The sequence below is a fragment of the Bubalus kerabau genome, chromosome 6, assembly GCF_029407905.1.
Source record: "Bubalus kerabau isolate K-KA32 ecotype Philippines breed swamp buffalo chromosome 6, PCC_UOA_SB_1v2, whole genome shotgun sequence".
Lineage (NCBI taxonomy): Eukaryota > Metazoa > Chordata > Mammalia > Artiodactyla > Bovidae > Bubalus > Bubalus kerabau.
The window spans coordinates 75,789,496-75,815,617 of record NC_073629.1 but is presented as its reverse complement, the minus strand read 5'-3'; the positions used below and the strand labels follow the sequence as shown (position 1 = coordinate 75,815,617).

Below are 26,122 nucleotides of genomic sequence, written 5' to 3'. Positions count from 1 at the left end.
ATTCATTGTAAGGACTGATGTTCAAGCTAAACTTCAATACTGTGGCCACTTGATGTGAAGAACTGACTCATTGGAAAAGACCCTGATGCTGGGAAAGATTGAAGGCTGGAGGAGAAGGGGACGACAGAGGATGAGATGGCTGGATGGCATCACCGACTCAATGGACATGAGTCTGAGTAAACTCCAGGAGTTGGTGATGGACAGGGAGGCCTGGTGTGCTGGGGTCCATGGGGTCACAAAGAGTCAGACATGACTGAGTGACTGAATTGAACTGAAATTAACAGATATTTCAGATTACACATGTCCAAAAGTGAAAGTTTTATCTTCTCTCCAAAACTTATTTCACATACTGTTTTTCCCATCTAAATCCAAGACAACCCTTTTATTCAAGTCACTCAGGGTAAAATAAGCATGGAGTTATCCTTGATTTCCTTTTTCCTTTCATACTTTACATTAAGACATCTGTATATTCTATTGGTCTTATGTTCAAAGAGCATCCTGATTCCACTCACTTCCTTCTTGCTCATTGCTCCTACCCTGATGCAAGCCACCATCAACTCTCTTTATGGTTTATTTTCAATAGCCTGTGATTGACCTCCCTCACAGAAACTGCACTACTCAGGAGTCAGTGCTAGCAGGCATGCATGCTAAGTTGCTTCAGTCATGTCCAAGTCCTTGCAACCCTATGGCCTCTAGCCTGCCAGGCTTCCTTTGTCCATGGGATTCTCTAGGCGAGAACACTGCAGTGGGAAGCCAATCTCCACTCCAGGTGATCTTCCCAACCCAGGGGCTGAAGCTGCATCTCTTAACGTCTCCTGCATTGGCAGAGGTGTTCTTTACCACTAGTGCCACCTGGGAAGCCCGTGATCCTCTGTATCAGATTGTATCACACTTATGTGTTTCTATATCTATGTCATTCAGAGTAAAAAGTAAAATTCTTGTGATGGCCTGAGGGGCCTATAGGAGTTGACCTCCCCGCCCCATCTCCCCACCATACATACCCTTATTACTTCTCTAGCCTAATTTTTTGCTGCTCTTCTCTTCCTCCCTGTGTTCTATCCATACTGGCCTCCTTGATATTCCTAGAATATGCCAAGAATAATGCATCTCTATAGCATCTTCAGTGTCTATTCCTTCTGCTTTAAATTCTTACTTTCCACCCTCAGATACCAGATATCTATATTTCTGTCATTCTCATCTTCTTTAAGTAATTCCTCAATTTCCATAAGGTTTGGAAATACGTTATGGAATAAATAAGGTTTACCTTAATCAATCTAGTTAAGTTTGAAATCATCAGGCATTTGTGATCCATCTTGATTCTCTTCTAATTAGATTTTCTGTACCATGTCTCAAAAATTAAATGCAATTTAATTTTATATATTTCATAATATGCTAATTATATCTATGGTTTATTGTATGTGTTCCTTTGCCAAAATATAAGCTTCTCAAATGAAAGGAATGTATCCATCTTTCTCACACTGTATCAACAATGTTTGATGCAATTCCTAATACAGAGTAAGAACTCAATAAATATTTTTTGAATGTATAAATTACTTTCTTTTTGGATATCTTATAATTAAAATATCAGAGAATCATATAAGACATAATGATAAAGCAATGATTCCTCACTTTATAATCATATACAGCATCTTGTTATTTTTCATTATTTTATTTCAGAAAGAATACAATCTAAAATCATGGAACAGGGAGTCATATGGACTAAAATAGTTGAATAAACTTTCATGCAGATGATAGAATTTAAATGTATTTATATAGATAAATTTAGACAGGATTTGGATGAAAAAGTGGGTGGGGACAGGTAACATAACTTTATTCAGAAAGTGATATTAAAAATAAATATGTGTTATAGAAATGTCTTACACCCAGTTTTGTGTTTCAGAGATCTTCTATTCATGACATAGGAACAAATGTTGCTATTGCTATTGGTAGATTCTTTATTCAATAACCACAAAATTGTTTACCACGTTTAGATTCCATACTTATCTATTGCACTGGAAAAAAAATGTTGCTTTTATACTTTAATTACAGCTTAAAGGGCTTTCCTGGTGGCTCAGTGGTAAAGAATCAACCTGCCAGGGCAGGAGACATGAGTTCAATCCCTGGGTTGGGAAGATGCCCTGGAGAAGGAAATGGGAACCCACTCCCGTACTCTTGCCTTCAAAATCCAAAGGACAGAGAAGCCTAGCAGGCTACAGTCCATGAGCCTGCAAAAGAGTCAGATGAGACTTAATGACTAAATAGCAACAACCAGCTTAAAACCAACTTAAAGTCTAACACAATTTTAATGACATTTAGTTTTGGTTTTCATTTTGACATCAATAATGTTTTATAATAAAATAAATTATAAAGCTATATTAATTAATATTTTATATTTTATATAATTAAATGTTTTTATATTTACATAATTAAATATTGTATAATTTAACAAAATTAAAAGATGCTTACTCCCTGGAAGAAATGCTGTGACCAACCTAGACAGCATATTAAAAAGCAGAGACATTACTTTGCTGACGAAAGTCCATCAAAGTTATGGTTGTTCCAGTAGTCATGTATGGATGTGAGAGTTGTACCATAAAGAAAGCTTAGCACTGAAGAATTGATGCTTTTGAACTGTAGTATTGGAGAAGACTCTTGAGAGTCCCTTGGACTGCAAGGAGATTCAGCCAGTCCGTCCTAAAGGAAGTCAGTCCTGAATATTCATTGGAAGGACTGATGCTGAATCTCCAATACTTTGGCCACCTGATGTGAAGAACTGACTCCTTAGAAAAGACCCTGATGCTGGGAAAGACTAAGGGCAGGAGGAGAAGGGGACGACAGAGGATGAGATGGTTGAATGGCATCACCGACTTGATGGATATGAGTTTGAACAAGCTCGAGGAATTGGTGATGGACAGGGAAGCCTGGTGTGCTGCAGTCCATGGGGTCGCCAAGAGTTGGACATGACTGAGCTACTGAACTTAACTGATATTAACTACAGATTTAGGATTCTTCTGTCAAGACATGGAAAGGGTAGTCCAAATAAAAATATTTAACCTAAATTTACCTGTGACTTTCAACTTCTCCCATGCTAGGAAGGAAAGAGCCACATTGGATGATTTCAGAATTCTCCCTTTTCCCTTCTCTGGTGGAAGAATGGCTGAGCAGTCAATGGTCAGATGGAGGCAGGAGAATAAAAACCCCACCAAGTAGATTAGTTCTTGAACCATGCAAAGTTGAGCAAGCAGGACCTTCTTCAACCTCTTTTTTTAAGAGGAAGAACAAAGAAAACAATCAGATAAAATAGGCTTTTACATCTTTTCTTCCTCAAGGTATTAATATCTTGAGTTGGACATGACTGAGCAACTGAACTGAATGAAATTTTGCATAACTCCATTGCATTAAAAGCTTTGTTTCCAAGGTGTTTTAAGATCAAAATGCAGAAGTGTTATTTCTCATTTGACAGTACTTTTGTGTACATATTCAAGATAGTTTTATGGCATAGTTACTGAAGTGAATATTTGGGGAAAATATTACCACAGTGTCCTAATTGGAAGGGTAAACATTTTTTTTATGTCATCTGATATTTGTGAATAAGGCAATTGTCAATTTTTAAAACTAAATATATCATTTTACTTATAAAACACAGTACTTCCCCTGTAATTATTTCAGAGCACAGTCCTTATTGGTTGTTCAATTTAGGTTCACATCTAAGCTAAATATCAATATAATGAGCCTGACTATCCAGGAATTCCCAAAAGAATTAAAATTGTAGTGCCTTTAGAAAAAAGTTCTTTATAGGCCTGTGTTAGAAACTTTATGTGATGTCTCAACTGAAAAATTGAGGTTAAAACTTGAGTTACACATCTACAAATGTTTGAATCTGTTTTTTATAATAATAGCAAAAAAAAAAATGGCTAGAATAAGATACATTGTAAAAGTGAAGTCCTATTTCTGGGTAACTTCAAATCAAAGCAAAGTTAATCTTAAATGTGTGTATGAACTTTTTTATAATTAAGGAGTATATGTGTGTGTTTATTTTTATATATATGTATAAATGAGTGACTGATCTGATCTGATCTGATATATATTAGTATATAACATTTTCAAAATCAAACATACTGTATTTCAGAGGACCAGAGAGGCCAATCTCAAAAACTGGTTAATAAAAATGAGGATTCTACAAGGAGTTACCTGGCGGTTTAGTGGTTAGGACTCCATGATATCACTGCCAAAGTCACAGGTTTGATCCCTGGTCAGATCTCACAAGCCACCTGGCCAACCAAAAGTTTAAAAAGAAAGAAAGAAACAAGATGCTTAAAAAATATGGGCTCTATGATAAAATACCACCCAATTCTGATGAGTAGTAACATAATAAAGAGAAACAATAGATATGGTGTTAAAAAATTTAATCAAACCCCACGTATATCTGTTTCTATCTATAAACACCCATTAGGTATTTTGATAAGTCACCTAATCTTTGCGAATGTGTGTTTCTTCATCTACAAAATGAAAATAATATTGCCTAATACATCTTCCTCACAAGATTATTAAAATGATTAAATTATTTTACACAGTGGCATAAAGTGCAAGTTAACTTTCCTGTTATTAATACCCAGATTTTATCTAGTACTTATTTGGTATTTATTAAGTGCCTGACATGATACTAAGTGCTTTACAACATACTATCTAGTACTCAGAACACCTCCTTGAACTAGACCAGAAATGAGAACCTTATGGTCAAATATAATGTCTGACTAAGATTACATGGCTACTTGATAATACTGAGATTCAGTCATCCTTCCAATCTGTGCTTTTAACTACAGTACTTTATTACCTGGTGGCTCAAACAGTAAAGAATTTGCATGCAATAAAGGAGATCCGGGCTTGATCCCTGGGTCAGGAAGATCCCCTGAAGAAGGGAATGGGTACCCACTCTAGTATTCTTGCCTGGAGAATTCCAAGGACAGAGGATCCTGGTTGGCTAAAGTCCATGGAGTCGCAAAGAGTCAGACATGACTGAGTGATTAACACTTTCACTTTTTCACTTTTTTCATGAGTTGAAGATATGCTCTAGAATCTTTTCCTAAAGTCTAAGGGAAGTATATTAGTATATATAGTAAAGTTCTCCTGGCAACCTATTTTTCCAAATGTGTTCTTACTTTAATAAGCAAATTGAAATAGCTATGAAAAAGCCACAAAAATAGAAAAATATTGCTCAGCATAGGCTAGTTATATGTGTTTATTTATGTATTTACACTATAATTTATAAATACATGTTTATGAATATATAAATTTACTGTTTACTTCGCATCTCTGAAAACATTTATCTGAACTATTACATTGATAAGAAATTGAGATACTCTTTCAGCACACTAATTTCTTTCTCTTTGCTATACTCTTAGGTAGATAAACTTTACAAATTTATACAAGTCAGATCATTTCAATGATTGTTGGTCCGTTGATTGACATACACCCTCTGCTTCTGTTTCAAATGACTACATATAACATATATGCAACATTTTGTGCCAGTTACTTCACCTACTTTATCTCCTTCAATCCTTACTGTGGCTCTCTGATGAAACCATTCATATAATAATCTTATTGCAGAGTAGAAAACTAAAACATCAAATATTTAAATGACTTGCTTAGAGTTACCCAACAAGTAGTTAGCAAAGTTGGATTCAACTTTTTTAATTTATTTTTTTAACTAGAGGAAAATTGCTTGCAATGTTTTATCAGTTTCTGCTGTAGAACAGTGTGAATCCCTTGTGACTCAGTGAGTGAAGAATCTGCCTGAAATGTAGGAGACCTGGGTTCGATCCCTGGGTTGGAAAGATCCCCCGGAGGAGGGCATGGCAACCCACATCAGTATTCAGGCCTGGAGAATCCGCATGGACAGAGGAGCCTGGTGGGTTACAGTCCATGGGGTTTCAAAGAGTTGGACACGACTGCACAACTAAGCACGTGCATATGTATGCACACACACACACATATATCAGTTCAGTTCATTTGCTCAGTTGTGTCTGACTCTGCAACGCCATGGACTGCAGCATGCCAGGCTTCCCTGTCCATCACCAACTCCTGGAGCCTACAGAAACTCATGTCCATAATGTCAGTGATGCCATCCAACCGTCTCATCCTCCATCTTCCCCTTCTCCTCCTGCCTTCTATCTTTCCCAGCATCAGGGTCTTTTCCAGTGAAGTGGTTCTTCACATCAGGTGGCCAAAGAATTGGAGTTTCAGCTTCAGCATCAATCCTTCCAATGAATATTCAGGACTGATTTTCTTTAAGATTGACTGATTGGATCTCCTTGCAGTCCGAGGGACTCTAAAGCGTCTTCTCCAACACCACAGTTCAAAAGCATCAATTCTTCAGTGCTCAGCTTTCTTTATAGTCCAACTCTCACATCCATACATGATGACTGGAAAAACCATAGCTTTGACTAGATGGACCTTTGTTGATAATGTCTCTGCTTTTTAATATGCTGTCTAGGTTGGTCATAACTTTTCTTCCAAGGAGCAAGCATCTTTTAATTTCATGGCTGCAGTCACCATCTGCAGTGATTTTGGAGCCCCCGCCAAAAAATAGTCTCTCACTGTTTCCATTGTTTCCCCATCTATTTGCCTTGAAGTGTTGTGACCAGATGCCATGATCTTAGTTTTCTGAATGTTGAGTTTTAAGTCAACTTTTTCACTCTCTTCTTTCACTTTCATCAAGAGGCTCTTTAGTTCTTCATTTTCTACCATAAGGGTGGTGTCATCTGCATATCTGAGGTTATTGATATTTCTCCCAGCAATCTTGATTCCAGCTTGCGGTTCATCCAGCCCAGCATTTCTCATGATGTACTCTGCATATAAGTTAAATAAGCAGGGTGACAATGTACAGCCTTGACGTACTCCTTTCCCAGTTTAGAACCAGTTTGTTGTTCATTGTCCGATTCTAACTGTTGCCCCTTGACCCACATACAGATTTCTCAGGAGGCAGGTCAGGTGGTCTGGTATTCCCAACTCTTTAAGAATTTTCCACAGTTTTATGTACCACCTCTGTCTTGAGCCTACTTTTCCCCTATGCCCCATCCCTCTTGGTGATCACAGAGCACCAGACTGGGCTCCCTGTGTTATGTAGCAGCTTCCCACTAGCTGTTTTACACATAATGATGTTCATATATCAATGCTACTTTCTCAGTTAGTCCCACCTTCACCCTCTCCTTTCCCCACTGTGTCCACAAGTTTATTTTCTACGTTTGTGTCTCCATTACTTACCTGTGAATGGGTTCATCAGTACCATTTTTATAGATTCTACACATATGATTTATATATGATATTTGTTTTTCTCTTTCTGACTTACTTCACTCTGTATAACAGGCTCTAGGTTCAAACACCTCTCTACAACTGACTCAGTCAGGTTCCTTTTTATGACTAAGTAATATTCCTTTGTATATATGTACCACATCTTCTTTATCCATTCATCTGTAGATGGACACCTGGTCCCTTCTATGTCCTGGCTATTGTAAATAGTGCTGCAATGAACATTGGGGTGCAAGTGTCTTTTTGAGTTGTGGTTTTATCAGGGTATATGCCCAGTGGTGGGATTACTGGGTTAGATACTAGATGCTGTCAAACTGTGCTGCTGGAGAAGACTCTTGAGAGTACCTTGGACAGTAAGGCGATCAAACCAGTCAATCCTAAAGGAAATCAACCCTGAATATTTATTGGAAGACTGGGCTGAAGCTGATATTCCAATACTTTAGCCACTTGATACAAAGAGCCAACTCATTGGAAAAGACCCTGATGCTAGGAAAGATTTGAGAGTGAGAGGAGAAGCAGGCAACAGAGGATGAGATGATTGGATGGCATCAGTAACTCAATGAACATGAGTTTGAGCAAACAGGGAGATAGAGAAAGACAGGGGAAACTAACATGCTGCCGTTTATGAGGTTGGAAAGAGTCAGACATAAATTCACTACTGAACAACAAGTGCTAGATTTATTCCTAGTTTTTTAAAGAACCTCCCTACTGTTCACCATGGTGGCCATATCAATTTACATTCTCACCAACAGTGCAGGACAGTTCCCTTTTCTCCACATCCTCTCTACCATTTATTCTTTGTAGAAATTTTGATGATGGCCATTCTGATTGGTGTGAGATGATACCTCAATGTAGTTTTGATTTGCATTTTTCTAATAATGAGCATCTTTTCATGTATTTATTAGCAATCTATATATCTTTTTTGGAGAAATGTGTATTTAGATCTTCTGCCCATTTTTTATTGTGTTGTTTGTTTTTCTGATATTGAGGTGTATGAGCTGCTTATACATTTTGGAAATTAATCCTTTGTCCGTTGTTTCATTTGCAATTATTTTCTCCTATACTGAGAATTGTCTTTTTATCTTGTTTATCTCTCCTTTGCTTTACAAAAGCTTTTAAGTTAATTGGGTCTCATTTGTTTATTTTTGGTTTTTTATCCATTAAGTTAGGAGGTGAGTCATGGAGGATCTTGCTGTGATTTATGTAAAAGAGTATACTACCTATGTTTTCCTCTAAGAGAATTATAATTTCTAGCCTTACATTTCAGTATTTAAACCATTTGAGTTTATTTTTTTGTGTGGTGTTAGGATGTGTTCTAATTTCATTCTTTTATATATAGCTGTCCAGTTTTCCCAGCAGCACTTATTAAATAGGCCATCTTTCCACCATTGTATATTTTTCCTCCTTTGTCAAAGATGAAGTGCCTATATGTGTGTGGGTTTAATCTCTGGGTCCTCTCTCTCTCTTGTTCCATTGGCTTGTATTTCTGTTTTGTGCCAGTACCATACTATCTTGATGACTGTAGCTTTGTAGTATAGTCTGAAGTCAAGATGGTTGATTTCAACAGCTCCATATTTTTTTTTCCTCTAAGATTGCTTTGGTTATTCAGGGTCTTTTGTATTTCTATACAAACAGTAAAAAAAATGTTCTAGTTCTATGAAAAGTACCATTGGTATTTGATAGGGATTGCATTGAGTATGTAGATTGCTTTGGGTAGTATGGTCATTTTCACAATATTCATTCTTCCCATCCAAGAACATGGTATGCCTCTCCATCTGTTTGTGTGTCTTTGGTTTCTTTCATAAATGTCTTATAGTTTTCTCCATACAGGTTTTTTGTCTCTTTCAGTTCAGTTCAGTTAAATCGCTCAGTCGTGTCTGACTCTTTGTGACCCCATGAATTGCAGCATGCCAGGCCTCCCTGTGCATCACCAACTCCCAGAGTTCACTCAAACTCATGTCCATCTAGTTTGTGATGCCATCCAGCCATCTCATCCTCTGTCGTCCCCTTCTCCTCCTGCTCCCAACCCCTCCCAGCATCAGGGTCTTTTCCAATGAGTCAACTCTTCACATGAGATGGCCAAAGTATTGGAGTTTCGCTTTAGCATCAGTCCTTCCAATGAACACCCAGGAGTGATCTCCTTTAGGATGGTCTGGTTGGACCTCCTTGCAGTCCAAGAAACTCTCAAGAGTCTTCTCCAACACCACGGTTCAAGATCATCAATTCTTTGGTGCTCCACTTTTTCACAGTCCAACTCTCACATCCATACATGACCACTGGAAAAACCATAGCCTTGACTAGACAGACCTTTGTTGGCAAAGTAATGTCTCTGCTTTTCTGTATGTCATCTAGGTTGGTCATAACCTCCCTTCCAAGGAGTAAAGTGAAAGAAAGTGAAGTCGCTCAGTCGTGTCCTACTCTTTGTGACCCCATAGACTGTAGCCTATCAGGCTCCTGCATCCACGGGATTTTCCAGGCAAGAGTGCTGGAGTGGATTGCCATTTCCTTCCCCAGGGGATCTTCCTGACCCAGGAATTGAACCCAGGTCTCCCACATTGCGGGCAGACTCTACCATCTGAGCCACCAGGGAAGAATTTAATGGCTGCAATCACCATCTACAGTGATTTTGGAGCCTAAAAAATAAAAATCTGACACTGTTTCCACTGTTTCCCCATCTATTTCCCATGAAGTGATGGGACCAGATGCCATGATCTTCATTTTCTGAATGTTGAGCTTTAAGCTAACTTTTTCACTCTCCTCTTTCACTTTCATCAAGAGGCTTTTTAGTTCTTCACTTTCTGCCATAAGGGTGGTGTCATCTGCATATCTGAGGTGATTGATATTTCTCCCTGCAGTCTTGATTCCAGGTTGTGCTCCATCCAGCCCAGATTTTCTCATGATGTACTCTGCATATAAGTTAAATAAGCAGGGTGACAATGTACAGCCTTGATGTACTCCTTTCCCTATTTGGAACCAGTCTGTTGTTCCATGTCCAGTTCTAACTGTTGCTTCCTGACCTGCATATAGATTTCTCAAGAGGCAGGTCAGGTGGTCTGGTATTCCCATCTCTTTAAGAATTTTCCACAGTTTTTTGTGATCCACACAGTCAAAGGCTTTGGCATAGTCAATAAAGCAGAAATAGATGCTTTTCTGGAACTCTCTTTCTTTTTCGATGATCCAGCGGATGTTGGCAATTTGATCTCTGGTTCCTCTGCCTTTTCTAAAACAAGCTTGAACATCTGGAAGTTCACAGTTCACATATTGCTGAAGCCTGGCTTGGAGAATTTTGAGCATTACTTTACTTGCGTTATGTAGGTTTATTCTTAGGTATTTAATACTTTTGGTTGCAATGGTGAGTGGAATTGCCTCCTTAATTTATCTTTCAGATTTTTCGTTGTTAGTGCATAGGAATGCAAGAGATATGTGTGTATTAATTTTATATCCTACAACTTTACTAAATTTATTAATTGCTGCTGCTAAGTTGCTTCAGTCGTGTCTGACTCTGCAACCCCATAGACAGCAGCCCACCAGGCTCCCCCGTTCCTGAGATTCTCCAGGCAAGAACACTGGAGTGGGTTGCCATTACCTTCTCCAATGCATAAAAATGAAAAGTGAAAGTGAAGTCGCTCAGTTGTGTCTGACTCTTAGCGACCCCATGGACTGCAGCCCACCAGGGTCCTCCAACCATGGGATTTTCCAGGCAAGAGTACTGGAGTGTGGTGCCATTGCTTTCTCCAAAATTCATTGATTAGCTCTAGTGATTTTCTGGTAGCATCTCTAGGGTTTTCTATGAAGCAACAGTTAGAACTGGACATGGACCAGCAGACTTGTTCCAAATAGGAAAAGGAGTACGTCAAGGCTGTATGTTGTCATCCTGATTATTTAACTTGTATGCAGAGTACATCATGAGAAACGCTGGGCTGGAAGAAGCACAAGCTGGTATCAAGACTGCCGGGAGAAATATCAATAACCTCAGATATGCAGATGACACCACCCTTATGGCAGAAAGTGAAGAGGAACTAAAAAGCCTCTTGATGAAAGTGAAAGAGGAGAGTGAAAAAGTTGGCTTAAATCTCAACATTGAGAAAACTAAGATCATGGCATCTGGTCCCATCACTTCATGGAAAATAGATGGGGAAACAGTGTCAGACTTTATTTTTTTGGCTCCAAAATCACTGCAGATGGTGACTGCAGCCATGAAATTAAAAGACACTTACTCCTTGGAAGGAGAGCTATGACCAACCTAGATAGCATATTGAAAGGCCGAGATATTACTTTGCCCACAAAGGCCCATCTAGACAAGGCTATGGTTTTTCCAGTGGTCATGTATGGATGTGAAAGTTGGATGGTGAAGAAAGCTGAGCACCAAAGAATTGATGCTTTTGAACTGTGGTGTTGGAGAAGACTCTTGAGAGTCCCTTGGACTGCAAGGAGATCCAACCACTCCATCCTAAAGGAGACCAGTCCTGGGTGTTCATTGGAAGGACTGACGCTGAAGCTAAAACTCCAGTACTTTGGCCACCTCATGCAAAGAGTTGACTCACTGGAAAAGACCCTGATGCTGGGAGGGATTGGGGGCAGGAGGAGAAGGGGACAACAGAGGATGAGATGGCTGGATGGCATCACCGACTCAATGGACATGCGTTTGAGTGAACTCTGGGAGTTGGTGATGCACAGGGAGGTCTGGCGTGCTGCGATTCATGAGGTTGCAAAGAATTGGACATGAGTGACGAACTGAACAGATGTATAGTGTAATGTTGTCTGCAGACATTGAGAGTTTTACTTCTTTTCCATTCTGGATTCATTTCTTTTTCTTCTCTTAGTAGCATGGTTAGGACTTTCAAAACTGTATTGAATAATTGTGATAAGAGTGGGCACCCTTGTCTTGTTTCTGATCTTAAAGGAAATGCTTTCAGTTTTTCACCATTGTGAATAGTGTTTGCCATGGATTTATCACATATGTTTATTATGTTGAGGTAAATTCCTTTTATGCCCATTTCCTGGGGAGTTTTTATCATAAATGGGTGTTAAATTTTTTTCATAATGTTTCTCTGCATCTATTGAGATGATATCCTTTTCATCTTTCAGTTTTTGATATGGTGTATCACATTGATCAATTTGTGTATGTTGAAGAATCTTTGCATCCCTGAGATAAACCCTACTTGATCATAGTGTATGATTCTTTTAATGTGTTGTTGGATTCTGTTTGCTAGAATTTTGTTGAGAATTTTTGCATTTATGTTCATCAGTGATATTGGCTTGTAATTTTCTTTTTTTGTAATACCTTTGTCTAGTTTTCGTATCAGTGTGATGATGGCCCCATAGAATTTGTAAGTTTTCCTCCCTCTGCAATTTTTTGAAAGAGTTTGTGCAAGATAGTGTTAGCTCTTCTCTAAACATTTGGTAGAAATCACGGATGAAGCTGTCTGGCCCTGAGCTTTTATTTGTTGGAATATTTTTGATCACAGTTTTGATTTCAGTGCTTATGATTGGTCTGTACATATTTTCTATTTCTTCCTGGTTTAGGCTGTACTTTTCTAGGAGTTTGTCCATTAAATTAGCATATAGTTGCTCATATTATTAGTAGTCTCTTATAATCCTTGGTATTTCTGTGTTGTCTGTTATAACTTCTTTTTCATTTCTAATTTTATTGATTTGAATCTTCTCCCTCTTTTTTTTTTAATGAATCTAGTTAATGGTTTGTCAATTTTGTTTCTCCTCTCAAAGGACCAGCTTTTAGTTTTATTGATCTTTGCTATTGTGTCCTTCATTTTCTGTTCATTTATTTCTACTCTGATCTTTACAATTTCTTTCCTTCTACTAACTTAGACAATTTTTTTCTTCTTCTTTTTCTTGTTCCTTTAAGTGTAAGATTAGATTATTTCTTTGATGTTTTTCTAATTTCTTGAGGTAGACTTTTATTACCATAAACATCCCTCTTAGTTCTGCTTTTACTGTATCTCATAGGTTTTGAATTGTCTTGTTTTCATTGTCATTTGTCTCTAGGTTTTTTTTCTTTTTTCCCCTCTTCAATTTATTCAGTGACCACTTGGTTATTTAGAAGCATATTGTATAGCCTTCTTGGACTTCTGTTGTTTATAGTTTTTTTCCTTTGTAATTGATATCTAGTCTTTTTGTGGTCAGAAAGAATGTTTGATACAATTTCAATTTTTTAAATTTTACCAAGGCTTAATTTGTGACCCAAGATGTGATCTATCCTGGATAATGTTCTGTGTGCTTTTGGGGAAAAAGTATATTCTACTGTTTTTGGATGGAATGTCCTGTAGACATCAATTAAGGTCCATCTGATTTTATGTGATATTTAAGGCTTATGTTTCCTTATTAATTTTAATTTGTCTGGATGATCTGTCCATTGGTGTGAGTGTGGTGTTAAAAGTCTCCCATTATTGCTGTGTAACTATCGATTTCCCCTTTTATATTTGTTAGTATTTGCCTTACGTATTGAAGTCCTCCTATGTTAGGTGCATATATATTTATAATTGTTATATTTTCTTCCTGGATTGATCCTTTGATGATTTCATAGTATTCTTCCTTGTCTCTTATAGCTGTCTTTATTTTAAAGTCTATTTTACCTGATATGAGTATTGCTACTTCCACTTTCTTTTGATTTCTATTTGCATAGAATATCTTTTTCCAGCCCATCACATTGGTCTTTATGTGTCCCTAGGCCTGAAGCGGGTCTCTTGTAGAAAATATATACAGAGGTCTTGTTTTTGTATCCATTCAGCCAATCTGTGTCTTTTGGTTGGATCACTTAATTCTTTTATATTTATGGTAATTATTGCTATGTATGATCCTATTACCACTTACTTTATTGTCTTGGATTTGTTTTTGTAGGCCTTTTCTTTCTATGTTTCCTGTCTAGAGAAGTTCCTTTAGCTGTAAAGGAAGTTGTAAAGTTTAGAAGTTGTAACGTTGGTTTGGTGGTGCTGAATTCTCTTATCTTTTGCTTATCTGTAAAGCTTTCAATTTCTCCTTAGAATCTGAATAAGATCCTTACTGGGTACAGTAATCTTGGTTGTTGGTTTTTTTTCTTTTCATTGCTTTAAATATATCCTGCCACTCCCTTCTTGCCTGTAGAGTTTCTCCTGAAAGATCAATCGTTAACCTTATTGGGATTCCTTTGTATGCTATTTGTTGCTTTTCCCTCACTACTTCTAATACTTTTGTTTGTGTTTCATTTTTGTTAGTTTGATTAATATCTATCTTGGTGTGTTTCGCTCTGCATTTTCTTGTATGGGACCCTGTGGGCTTCCTGGACTTTGGCAACTATTTCCTTTCCCATGTTAGGAAAGTTTTAGATTATAATCTCCTGAAATATTTTCTCATACCGTTTCTTTTTCTCTTCTTCTTCTGGGCTTCCCTATAATTTGAATATTGGTGTACTTCATGTTGTCTCAGTGGTCTCTAAGACTGTCCTCATTTCATTCTTTTTTCTTATTCTTCTCTGCTTCAATTATTTCCACCATTCTATCTTCCAACTCACTTATGGGATTCCATTTTAATTCAACAGATTCAACTCTGAATGGTTTTTTAAGTTTAAACTTTAAACAGTATAATACAAGTTTTTAACAAATGATGTGGTAACATTTCACCACAGCAGGAGATTCCATTTTCAGCAGAAGATAAAGAGATATAGTCTTTTCTTTAAAATCCTACTCTAGTTTGCTTCTGCTCCCATATCTTGGTTTACACATAATTTCAGCCAATATCAGCCAAAAGGCAGGCACCTGTGGAGATAAGGCATCAGCATACCGGCTTGTAATGAGCCCAGATTGGTGACTGAACTGAAAAAGCTAAAAGAAGAAAAGAAAAAGCCTTGTACCCTTTTTGGTTGAAGCTATCCTGAGTGATTATGAATACTCAGGAGAAATGTTGAGGATAGTTCAAAGGTTACCTTATTGACTTCAGTGCCATTTTGTTAACATCTAGTTAATAAGGGCAGCTCTAGGTGTTACTACCTTTCCAAAAAAAAAAAAAAAGAATTGCTTTTCTCATCCAATTCATACATAATGGCACTCCTAAGACTTCTTGAGTTTTCATTAAGAAACCAGACACTTCAGCAGTAATTTTAGGATAGCATAGTTTCTGATGAATTTTCACATTGGAAGAAGTGGCTGAGAAACATCCCCACAACACTTTCATACCCTGACTTTTCAGTGGCAAATGACCTTGTTTGGTTTGGTTATCTTCCTGCTGCTTTGCTCGACCTCAAGATCCTATGAACATGGTGGTCTAGATCACCTTCCTAGAATCTAGGAAGGTGAGGATTTACTTTCCCATTTATCTATCATCAAAAAATTCATCTAAATCCTACCACAAACTGTTCCTTATCCTTCTGTCAGATATGAAGTACTTGGCAGGACTAGAGCTTCATGCTTAATAATATTTTCAAGGTGAAAAGTGTTAGTCACTTAGTCATGCCCAGCTCTTTGTGACGCAATAGACTCTAGCCCTTCAGGTACCTCTGTCCGTGGGATTCTCCAGGGAAGAATACTGGAGTGGATTGCCATTTCCTCCTCCAGGGGATTTTCTCAACCCAGGAATTGAACCCACTTCACCTGCACCTCCTGATTTACAGGAAGATTCTTAATTGCTGAATCACTGGGGAAGCCCAATAGTTTCAAAACTAGAGACCAATCAGTACTGCAGGGATATAGCAATGGCTTCTTATAGCCATTTTCTCTTCTAACTTTTGTAGGGCTTATTAGGGTCATTCTTCAGTAACTATGAGGGATGAGTTCCAGAAGCCCTATGGATACCAAAATCCACAGGTGCTGAAGTCCCATATATAAAATGATGGGATATTTACATGTAACCTATGCACAGAAGCAGAAGACATTAAGAAGAGGTGGAAAGAATATAAAATGGTGGGATATTTACATACAACCTATGTAACAGAAGCAGAAGATATTAAGAAGAAATGGCAAGTATACACAGAGGAACAATACAAAAAGATCTTCACGACCCAGATAATCATGATGGTGTGATCACCAACCTAGAGACAGGTATCCTGGAATGAAAAGTCAAGTGGGTCTTAGGAAGCACCACTATGAACAAAGCAAGTGGAGGTAATGGAATTCCAATCGAGCTATTTCAAATCCCAAAAGATGATGCTGTGAAAGTGATGCACTCAATATGCCAGCAAATATGGAAAACTCAGCTGTGACCACAAGACTGAAAAAGATCAGTTTTCATTCCAATCCCAGAGAAAGGCAATGCCAAAGAATGCTCAAACTATTGCACAATTGCACTCATCTCACACGCTAGTAAAGTAATGATCAAAATCCTCCAAGCCAGGCTTCAGCAATATGTGAACCATGAACTTGCAGATGTTCAAGCTGGTTTTAGAAAAGGCAGAGGAACCAGAGATCAAATTGCCAACATCTGCTGGATCATTGAAAAAACAAGAGAGTTCCAGAAAAACATCTACTTCTGCTTTATTGAATCTGCCAAAGCCTTTGACAGTGTGAACCACAACAAACTGTGGAAAATTCTTAAAGAGATGGGAATACCAGACCACCTGACCTGCTCCCAAGAAATCTATATGCAGGTCAGGAAGCAACAGTTAGAACTGGACATGGAACAATGACTGGTTCCAAATAGGGAAAGGAGTACGTCAAGGCTGTATATTGTCACCCTACTTATTTAATTATATGCTGAGTACATCATGAGAAAGGCTGGGCTGGAAGGACAAGCTGGAATCAAGATTGCCAGGAGAAATATCAATAACCTCAGATATGCAGATGACACCATCCTTATGGCAGAAAGTGAAGAAAAACTAAAGAGCCTCTAGATGAAAGTGCAAGAGGAGAGTGAAAAAGTTGGCTTAAAACTCAACATTCAAAAAACTAAGATCATAGCATCTGGTCCCATCACTTCATGGCAAATAGATGGGGATATAATGGCAGGCTTTATTTTTGGGGGCTCCAAAATCACTGCAGATGGTGACTGCAGCCATGAAATTAAAAATGCTTGCTCCTTGGAAGAAAAGTTATGACCAATGTAGACAGCATATTAAAAACAGAGACATTACTTTTCCAACGAAGGTCCATCTAGTCAAAGCTATGGTTTTTCCAGTAATTATGTATGGATATGAAAGTTGGACTATAAAGAGAGCTGAGTGCCAAAGAATTGATGCTTTTGAATAGTGGTATTGGAAAAGGCGCTTGAGAGTCCCTTGGACTGCAAGGAGATCCAACCAGTCCATCCTAAAGGAAATCAGTCCTGAATATTCATTGGAAGGACTGATGTTGAAGCTTAAACTCCAATACTTTGCCCACCTGATGTGAAGAACTGACTGATCTGAAAAGACCCTGATGCTGGGAAAGATTAAAGGCAGGAGGAAAAGGGACCGACAGAGGATGAGATGGTTGGATGGCATCACCAACTCAATGGACATGACTTTGAGTTAACTTCAGGAGTTGGTGATGGACAGGGAGGCCTGGCATGCTGCATTCCATAGGGTCTCAAAGAGTTGGACACGACTGAGCAACTGAACTGAACTGAACCTATACACATACACCTGTGTACTTTAAGTCATCTCTAGATTACTTATAATACTTAATGAGATATATAGGCTATGTAAATAGTTGCCAGTGTGTAGCAAATTTGAGTTTTGCTTTCTGGAAATTTCTGAGGTTTAATTAAAAAAAATATTTCCTACCTGCCTCTTTGTTAATCCGTCAATGTGGAACTTATGGTTATGGAGGCCAACTATTTAACTCATTTTTATATACTGATTGTAACATCCACTGCATCTTTTATTCCTCTGACTATCACATTTATGGATTAAGTTGTGGCTTACTGATTTTGAGTAAGAAAAATTCGTGTTTCCTGTCACAAAGCCAACAGCACAGCTGTGACAGCAGATGAGCAGCTCTCTAAGGGCAATCAGCCATCTGGCCACCTCAGAGACTCCAGAGAGGATTCCAGGAAGGGCTGCTCACCTAGTCACCCTCTCAGGCAGATGCAGAGTGCACTGTGTGCCAGCCAGGGCGAGTTGTATAAAGTGTTTTAGGGCTTCTGAATCGTTTGGGGATATCTATTGATTTATGATTTTTCCTTAGATGTCTTTCCATTGTGCATGTTCAGTCTTCCCAATCTTATAAAATGAAAGGAGCAAGCAAAGACTTTATTTTGTTTTCTTATATCTGCTGGTTTGCCCTTCCTTTTGTTGGTTTCTATGATAACTAAATAAGCCCAACTATTCTTTTCTTTAGATTAGTAAATAGCCAAGATCTATCTTATACTAAATTTTTCTCAGTTTTTGTCTAATTTCCAATTATTACTTCATAAAATATAACTTAGTGTTCACATTTTATTTTTAAAATGTATACATGTACTATACGACACTAATGTATTATTTTTTATTCTTACTTAATGATTATCCATATGGTGTTTACACTATGTATTATTCTGAATGTTAAACTATAGTTTAGTATATTTTCATGTACTCTTTTTCTAATTTTAGGTGTACAAGAATTTCCAGAAAACATAAAGTGCTGTAAGTGTTTAACAATTATTGAAGCCAGTGTCAATCCCATTTCTAAGTGAGTATGAGTCATCACATTTTATTTATCTTTGTGTTTCCAGGGATAAAAGAATAAAGATAAAAGAAGCTCACATAGTAAATGAATTTTAAATGCTGTCTTTAAAATTCAATTTGATAGAATATTGGTAAAGAATAATCAAGTCAGAATAGTTCAACAAAAGATGATTAAAGCATTGCTGAGTAACAGTGAAGGCCTAATTGGCACAGATGGCATTACTTTACAGCAAACGATATCATTTTTTGTGGCTATCAGGTGACATTCCATGGAAAAGCACCAAAACTAAGAAAACAGTAATTAGTTGTGGTCGTGCTGAAAAATTAGCATCACGGTTCTGATGAAAGTTCAAGAAAGCACAAGAGTGTAAGGTGCATGAAATTAGTTGATAATGTGGTTCAAGCTGGAAAATGAATCAAGTATGATCCGAAAAAAAGGACTATTTAGGCACCAGTGATTACATGAAGAGGGAAAATATTAATTCTATGAGGATAGCCAAATGGAAGACATGGATGGTAAAGATGCCGTGACCAGAAGTAGGGTATTTGTGTGTTACGATCTGTTAGTAGAGCAATGCCATGGGAAAGTGAAATTCAGCATGTGGCCATGTTTCAAATTACAATTATGTCATAGTGATAGAGTGTACTGTGGAATCAAATAGGTCAAGAAACTATGACATGAATGGCTTCGGTGAGTCATGAACCTGAATGTTAAAGTTATTTAACCAAAAAATCTAGAAAGTCTAGTGAAAGGTGTAGTAATATTTGAAAGTGGTTGAATTTATTCAGTGGTGTTGGGATGCAGGTAATGAGTTGCAAAGTAAGACTGATATTTTAATTATACAAAAACTGACAGAAGGATTTGAGAAAATTCCTTCAGTCCTTTGTCCACATAGAGAAGGGAGACAGGGAGAAACTAAAGTTCAATTAATCAATCTAGTGTTTCCAGAAGACAAAAGAAGTGTATCAAAAGGCATTTAACAGGAAATTTTTCTCCTGTAGGGTTGAGGATAGGTAGCAGTGGGCATGGTTTCTCTATAGATCATAAAAAGGGGATGTAAGTGAGACAAGAAATGAAATAGAAGGTAAAAAGGATAAGTTTAGATAAGGCTCTTTACAGTGAATGGTTAGTGAAATAATTTGAGGCCTTTAGTGGAAAGTGTGGAGCATTAAGGAACAAACTATGATTGAAAGATACAAATTTTCTACCTCAAATGTAAAATATGGTGCAGAAAAAAAAATGTGAAAAGTATTCTTCAAAAAACTTAGACCAAAATGCAACTTTCTCATAAAAGAAATAAATATTGCTGACTTATCACAAAAAGACTATAAATATGTCATTGACTTAAGTCATAATCCAGGGCAGATGACTAATTGTTTTGATTTCTAGTTCTTTAATTCTAATAGCTCATTGTATTTAGGAATCATCATCAGGTCTTTGGGGGTGGAAGTCAGATAATAAATTACAAAAGCTTAAAATCTATACTTTTATTGACTATGTCTCTGAATTACTTTCATACATTTAACTTTTCAAAAGATAAATGAATATAACCAATTTCATCAAAAAATGTCTAACACTAAAAGCAAGTTTGATAATTCATTTAAAAAATTACTCAAAAGAAAAGTCAATTTAGGAGAAAAAATTACTCAAAAGAAAAATCAAATTCCCATGGTTTTGCCTTTCCCAAAATATCATATAAATAGTGCCATACTTTGTGTGTTTTTACTTACCACAGTGATTTTAAGATTTATTCCTGCCATTTCAAGAATTCTACTACATTCCCATTTATTTCTAGGTAGAATTCCTTTGTATGAATATAGCACAAGCTGTTTACATATTCCTCATTTGATAGATATTTAAGTTGTTTCTAGTTTGGAGCTATTATGAATAAAGTAGCTATAAACATTTCGGTACAGGTGTTTGTGTAAGCATCTGTTTTCACTTCTACTAAGCGAACACCTAGGAGTAGTTTTCTGCATAGTGAGGTACGTGTATGTATCACCTTATAAGAAATTTCCAAACTGTTTTCAAAATAGCTATTCATTGTGCATTCCCATCAGCAATCTATTAGATTTTCCATTATTCCTTATTATTGTCAGGATCTGATACTATCAGTTGTTTAATTTTTTTTCTATTTTAGCCATTCTAATAGATACAGTATCTCTGTTATAACTCACTGTAGTTTTAATTTACAGTTTTAAAATCAAATTAAATTCTTTCCTTGTATTTCTTTAAAATATTATTGCTTATTTGATAAAAGTTCAGGTTTTTTTTCATATTTATTGAGTTCTCTTTAATATTGTATTATAGAAATTCTTTATAAATTCTGGCTAAAAATCAGATACCTTTAGTTAGAATTTAATTTGATTTTAAAACTGCAAATATTTGCTCTTATGACTTATCTTTGCACTTCCTGAACAGTGACTTTCAAAGATCAAAAGATTTTCATTTTGATGAGGCCCTATTTATAATTTTTTATTATTTATTCTCCTTGTTGCTATCTAAGAGATCTTTACTATTGATAAATCATAGTTATAAAGATTTTTCCCCTAAGCTTTCCTTTGGACCTTTTGTAGTTTTGATTTTACAGTTAGGTCTATGATCCATTTAAAGTTGCTTTTTGTTTATATGTATGGTGTGTGTGTGTTGTGCTTTCTCTTTTTTCTTTATTTATTGCATTTTATTTGTTCCAGTACCATTTGTTGAAAATTTTATCCTTTTTTGTAAATAAAATTATCTGAGTATCTATTTTGTAAGTCAGTTGATCTTATGTGTTTGGATCCATTTCTGGATTCTATATTTTTGTGTTAATCTATATGCCTCTCCTAATACCAGTTTTACACTATCTCAATTACTGTAGCTTTGTAATAATTTACACAGTCAGGGAATGTGAGTCCTTCAACCTTTTTCTTCTTTATCAAATTATTTGGGCTCTTCTATTCTCTTTCCTTTTCCATATATTTTTTTAATCAGCTTGCCAGTTTCTACAAAAATATGAAAACCTTATGGAATTTTGATAATAGTTGTATTGAATCTGTAGATAAATTTGGGCAGAATTGACATGTCAAAAATATTGAGTATTCCTTTCCCTAAACGTAGTGCATATCTATTTTACTCCAAGTATTTTATGTTTGGGGGTAATTATAAGTGATTTATTTATTACAAAAATACAATTGCTTATTGTATGTTGACCTTAAATCCTGCAGCTTTAAATAGATTCATTTAATGTTACTAATAAATATTTTCTAAATTTGAAGAAGAAAGCATGCAGTTTTCTAGTAAATCATCTTGTCACCTGGGAATAAAGACAGTTTTATTTCATTCTTCCCAATCTATAATTCATTAATTTATTTCTTTAGCCTTATTGTCCTGGCTAGAACCTCCTATATAATGTTGAATAGAAGAGGTGAAAACAGACACCATTGCCTTTCTCAATCTTAAGGAGAAAGCATTCAGACTTTCACCATTATGTATGTATGTATCAATCCTGAATATTATTTTTTAATACATTCCCTTTATCAGGCTGAGGAAATTTTAAATAACTTATTTCTCACTTCCTTTTAAAGCTCTTACCAACAGGGTTCTCAAAGCTTAGATTCCTACTTTCAAACTTTTCAAGAAAATCTAAGCTTTCTCTATAATGCTCTTCAATAGTTGTGCAGTCTCTGACCACTTCCTGACTCCAAAGTCACTCCACATTTTTTAGGAATTTATTACAGCAGAATCCCAATTTCAGATACCAGAATCAGTGTCAGTTTTATAATTCTGTACAAGAAATCACCACACACTTAGTGTTTAAAACAATATACATTTGTTATCTTTTAGTTTATGTGAGTCAGGAATCTAGGCATGCTATAGCTGGGTTCACTTTTTGAGATTTTCACCAGGCTACTATCAAAGCAACACTCAGCCTATAATCTCATCTGGAGGCCCAACTGGAAAAAAAAATCCATTTTCAACCTCATTCAGCTTATTGGCAGAATTCATTTCCTTGCTGTCACAAACCTGTGAGCCCCAGCATTTTTCTGGCTGGCAGCTAGAGGCCATTCTTGATCCTAAATACTAGTGCCATCCCCAGTCAGGTGACCCTCTCCATACGTAGTTCACAACACAGCATCTTGTTTCTTCAGGACAAACAGATGAGTAGAGTGAACATCCTACTAAGAGACAGGTGTATAACATACTATAGTTTAGAGAATGACATCCTATTTGCCACAGTCCATTAATCAGAAGCAAAGCACAAGTCCTACCAGTACTCAAGAGGAGAAGATTTTGCAAAGGCATAAACTTCTAAGGCTCCAAAATCACTGCAGATAATGACTGTAGCCATGAAATTAAAGACGCTTGCTCCTTGGAAGAAAAACTATGACAAACATAGACAGCATATTAAAAAGCAGAGACATTACTGTGCCAACAAAAGTCCATATACTCAAAGCTATAGGTTTTCCAGTAGTCATGTATGGATGTGAGAATTGGAACATAAAGAAGGCTGAGTGCTAAAGAACTGATGCATTTGAACTGTGGTGTTGGAGAAGACTCTTGAGAATCCCTTGGACTATAAGGATAAAACCAGTCAATCCTAAAAGGAATCAATCCTGAATATTCTTTTAAGGGACTGATGCTGAGGCTGAAACTCCAATACTTTGGTAACCTGATGCAAAGAGCTGACTCACTGGAAAAGCCCCTCATGCTGGGAAAGATTGAAGGAGAAGGGGATGACAGAAGACGAGATTGTTGGATGGCATCACCAGTTCAATGGACATTAGTTTGAGCAAGCTCTAGGAGATAGTGAAGGACAGGGAAGTCTGGCATGCTCCAGTTAATGGGGTCACAAAGAGTGGGACACAAATAAGAGACTGAACAACAATGAAACTTATAGGGGCTTCCAGGTGGCACTAGTGGTAAAGAATCTGCCTGCCAATGAAAGAGACACAGGAAATGTGGGTTTGATCCCACATTTGGGTGAGGATCCCACTTTTGGGTGATTACTCACCCAGAGCCAAACATCCTGTAATGCGAAGTCAAGTTGGCCTTGGGAAGCATCACTATGGGCAAAGCTAGTGAAGGTGATGGAATTCTAGCTGAGCTATTTAAAATCATAAAAGATGATGCTGTGAAAGTGCTGCACTCAATATGCTAGCAAATTTGGAAAATTCAGCAGTGGCCACAGGACTGGAAGAGGTCACTTTTCATTCCAATCCCAAAGAAAGGCAATGCCAAAGAATGTTCAAACTACCGCACAATTGCACTCATCTCACACACTAGCAAAGTAATGATCAAAATTCTGCAAGCCAGGCTTCAACAGAAGGTGAACTGTGAACTTGCAGATGTTCAAGCTGGATTTAGAAAATGCAGAGGAACCAAGATCAAATTGCCAACATCTGTTGGATCATTGAAAAAGCAAGAGACTTCCAGAAAAACATCTACTTCTGCTTTGTTGACTCTGCCAAAGCCTTTGATTGTGTGGACCACAACAAACTGTGGAAAATTCTGAAAGAGATGGGAATACCAGACCATCTGACCTGCCTCTTGAGAAATCTATATGCAGGTCAAGAAGCAACAGTTAGAACTGGACATGGAACAACAGACTGGTCCCAATTGGGAAAGGAGTATGTCAAGGCTATATATTGTCACCCTGCTTATTTAACTTATATGTAGAGTACATCATGAAAAATCCTGGTCTGGATGAAGCACAAACTGGAATCAAGATTGCCTGGAGAAATATCAACAACCTCAGATATGCAAATGACACCACCCTTATGGCAGAAAGAGAAGAAGAATGAAAGAGCCTCTTGATGAAAGTGAAAGAGGAGAGTGAAAATGTTGACTTAAAACTCAACATTCGTAAAACTCAGATCATGGCATCCAGTCCCATCACTGCATGGCAAATAGATGGGGAAACAATAGAAACAGTGAGAGATTTTATTTTGGGAGGGCTCCAAAATCATTGCAGTTGGTGATTGCAGCCATGGAATTAAAAGATGCTTATTCCTTGGAAGGAAAGTTATGACCAACCTAGACAGCATATTAAAAAGCAGAGACATTAATTTGCCAACAAAAGTCCATCTAGTCAAAGCTATGGTTTTTCCAGTAGTCATGTATGGATGTTAAATTTGACTATAAAGAAAGCTGAGCACCAAAGAATTGATGCTTTTGAACTGTGGTGTTGGAGAAGACTCTTGAGAGTCCCTTGGACTGCAAAGAGATCAAAGCAGTCAATTGTAAAGGAAATCAATCCTGAATATTCATTGGAAGGACTGATGCTGAAGCTGAAACTCCAATACTTCACCCACTTGATGGCATGAACTGACTCATTGGAAAAGACCCTGACGCTGGGAAAGATTCAAGGCAGGAAGAGAAGGGGACAACAGAGGATGAGATATTGGATGGCATCACTGACTCGATGGACGTGAGTTTGAGTAAGCTCCAGGAGTTGGTGATGGACAGGGAATTCCGGCGTGCTGCAGACCATGGGGTTGCAAAGATATGGACACAACTTAGCGACTGAACAGAACTGAACTGGGTCTGGAAGGTCTCCAGGAGTAAGAAATGGCACCACACTCAAGTATTCTTGCCAGAAAAATTCCATGGACAGGGAAACCTAGGGGGCTACTGTCCATAGGGCTGCAGAGAGTCCCACACAACTAGCAACTAAGCAGCAGCAGCAGCACACTTCTAGAAGAGATCTTGGGGACACCTTAGAATATAGCCAATCTTTGGTATCTGTTTTGCTCAGAATTTTCGTTGTCAATAGATGTTGAGTTTTGTCAAAGTTTTTGTTTTGCTTTTTAAAATAATATCTATTGCCACAATGATATAAATAAACTTACCTGGTCATGAAATTTTATGCATTTTATACATGAATGCCTCTGATTTGATAGTATCTTCTAAGGATTTTCCCATCTATATTCATGAGGCATATTAGCCTGAAATTTTTTTCTTATAATTTCTCTGCTTTTGGTATCAAGGTAAAACTGGCCTCATTAAAATAGTTGGGAAATGTCATCTTCTATTTCCTGTAAGAAATTGTATAGTATTGGAATTATTTCTTCCCTAAGTATTTATAGAATTTGCAAGTGGAACATTCAAGCCTGAGCTTTTCTTTATGGGAAAGTTTTAATTACAAATTTAATTTCCATAATACCTATCAGATCAGATCAGATCAGTCGCTCAGTCGTGTCCGACTCTTTGTGACCCCATGAATCGCAGCACGCCAGGCCTCCCTATCCATCACCAACTCCCAG

General features: G+C 37.2%; 1 protein-coding gene across 3 annotated transcripts in view; it reads left to right on the top strand.

The window, feature by feature from the left end:
* LRRC7 (leucine rich repeat containing 7) overlaps positions 1-26,122 on the top strand; it is a 433,465-nt gene that overhangs the window by 105,144 nt on the left and 302,199 nt on the right. For all 3 annotated transcript variants that reach the window (XM_055585502.1, XM_055585503.1, XM_055585504.1), the window contains one exon: positions 18,803-18,881. In XM_055585502.1, the coding sequence (XP_055441477.1) occupies positions 18,803-18,881 (79 nt within the window). The remainder of the gene's footprint in view (positions 1-18,802; positions 18,882-26,122) is intronic.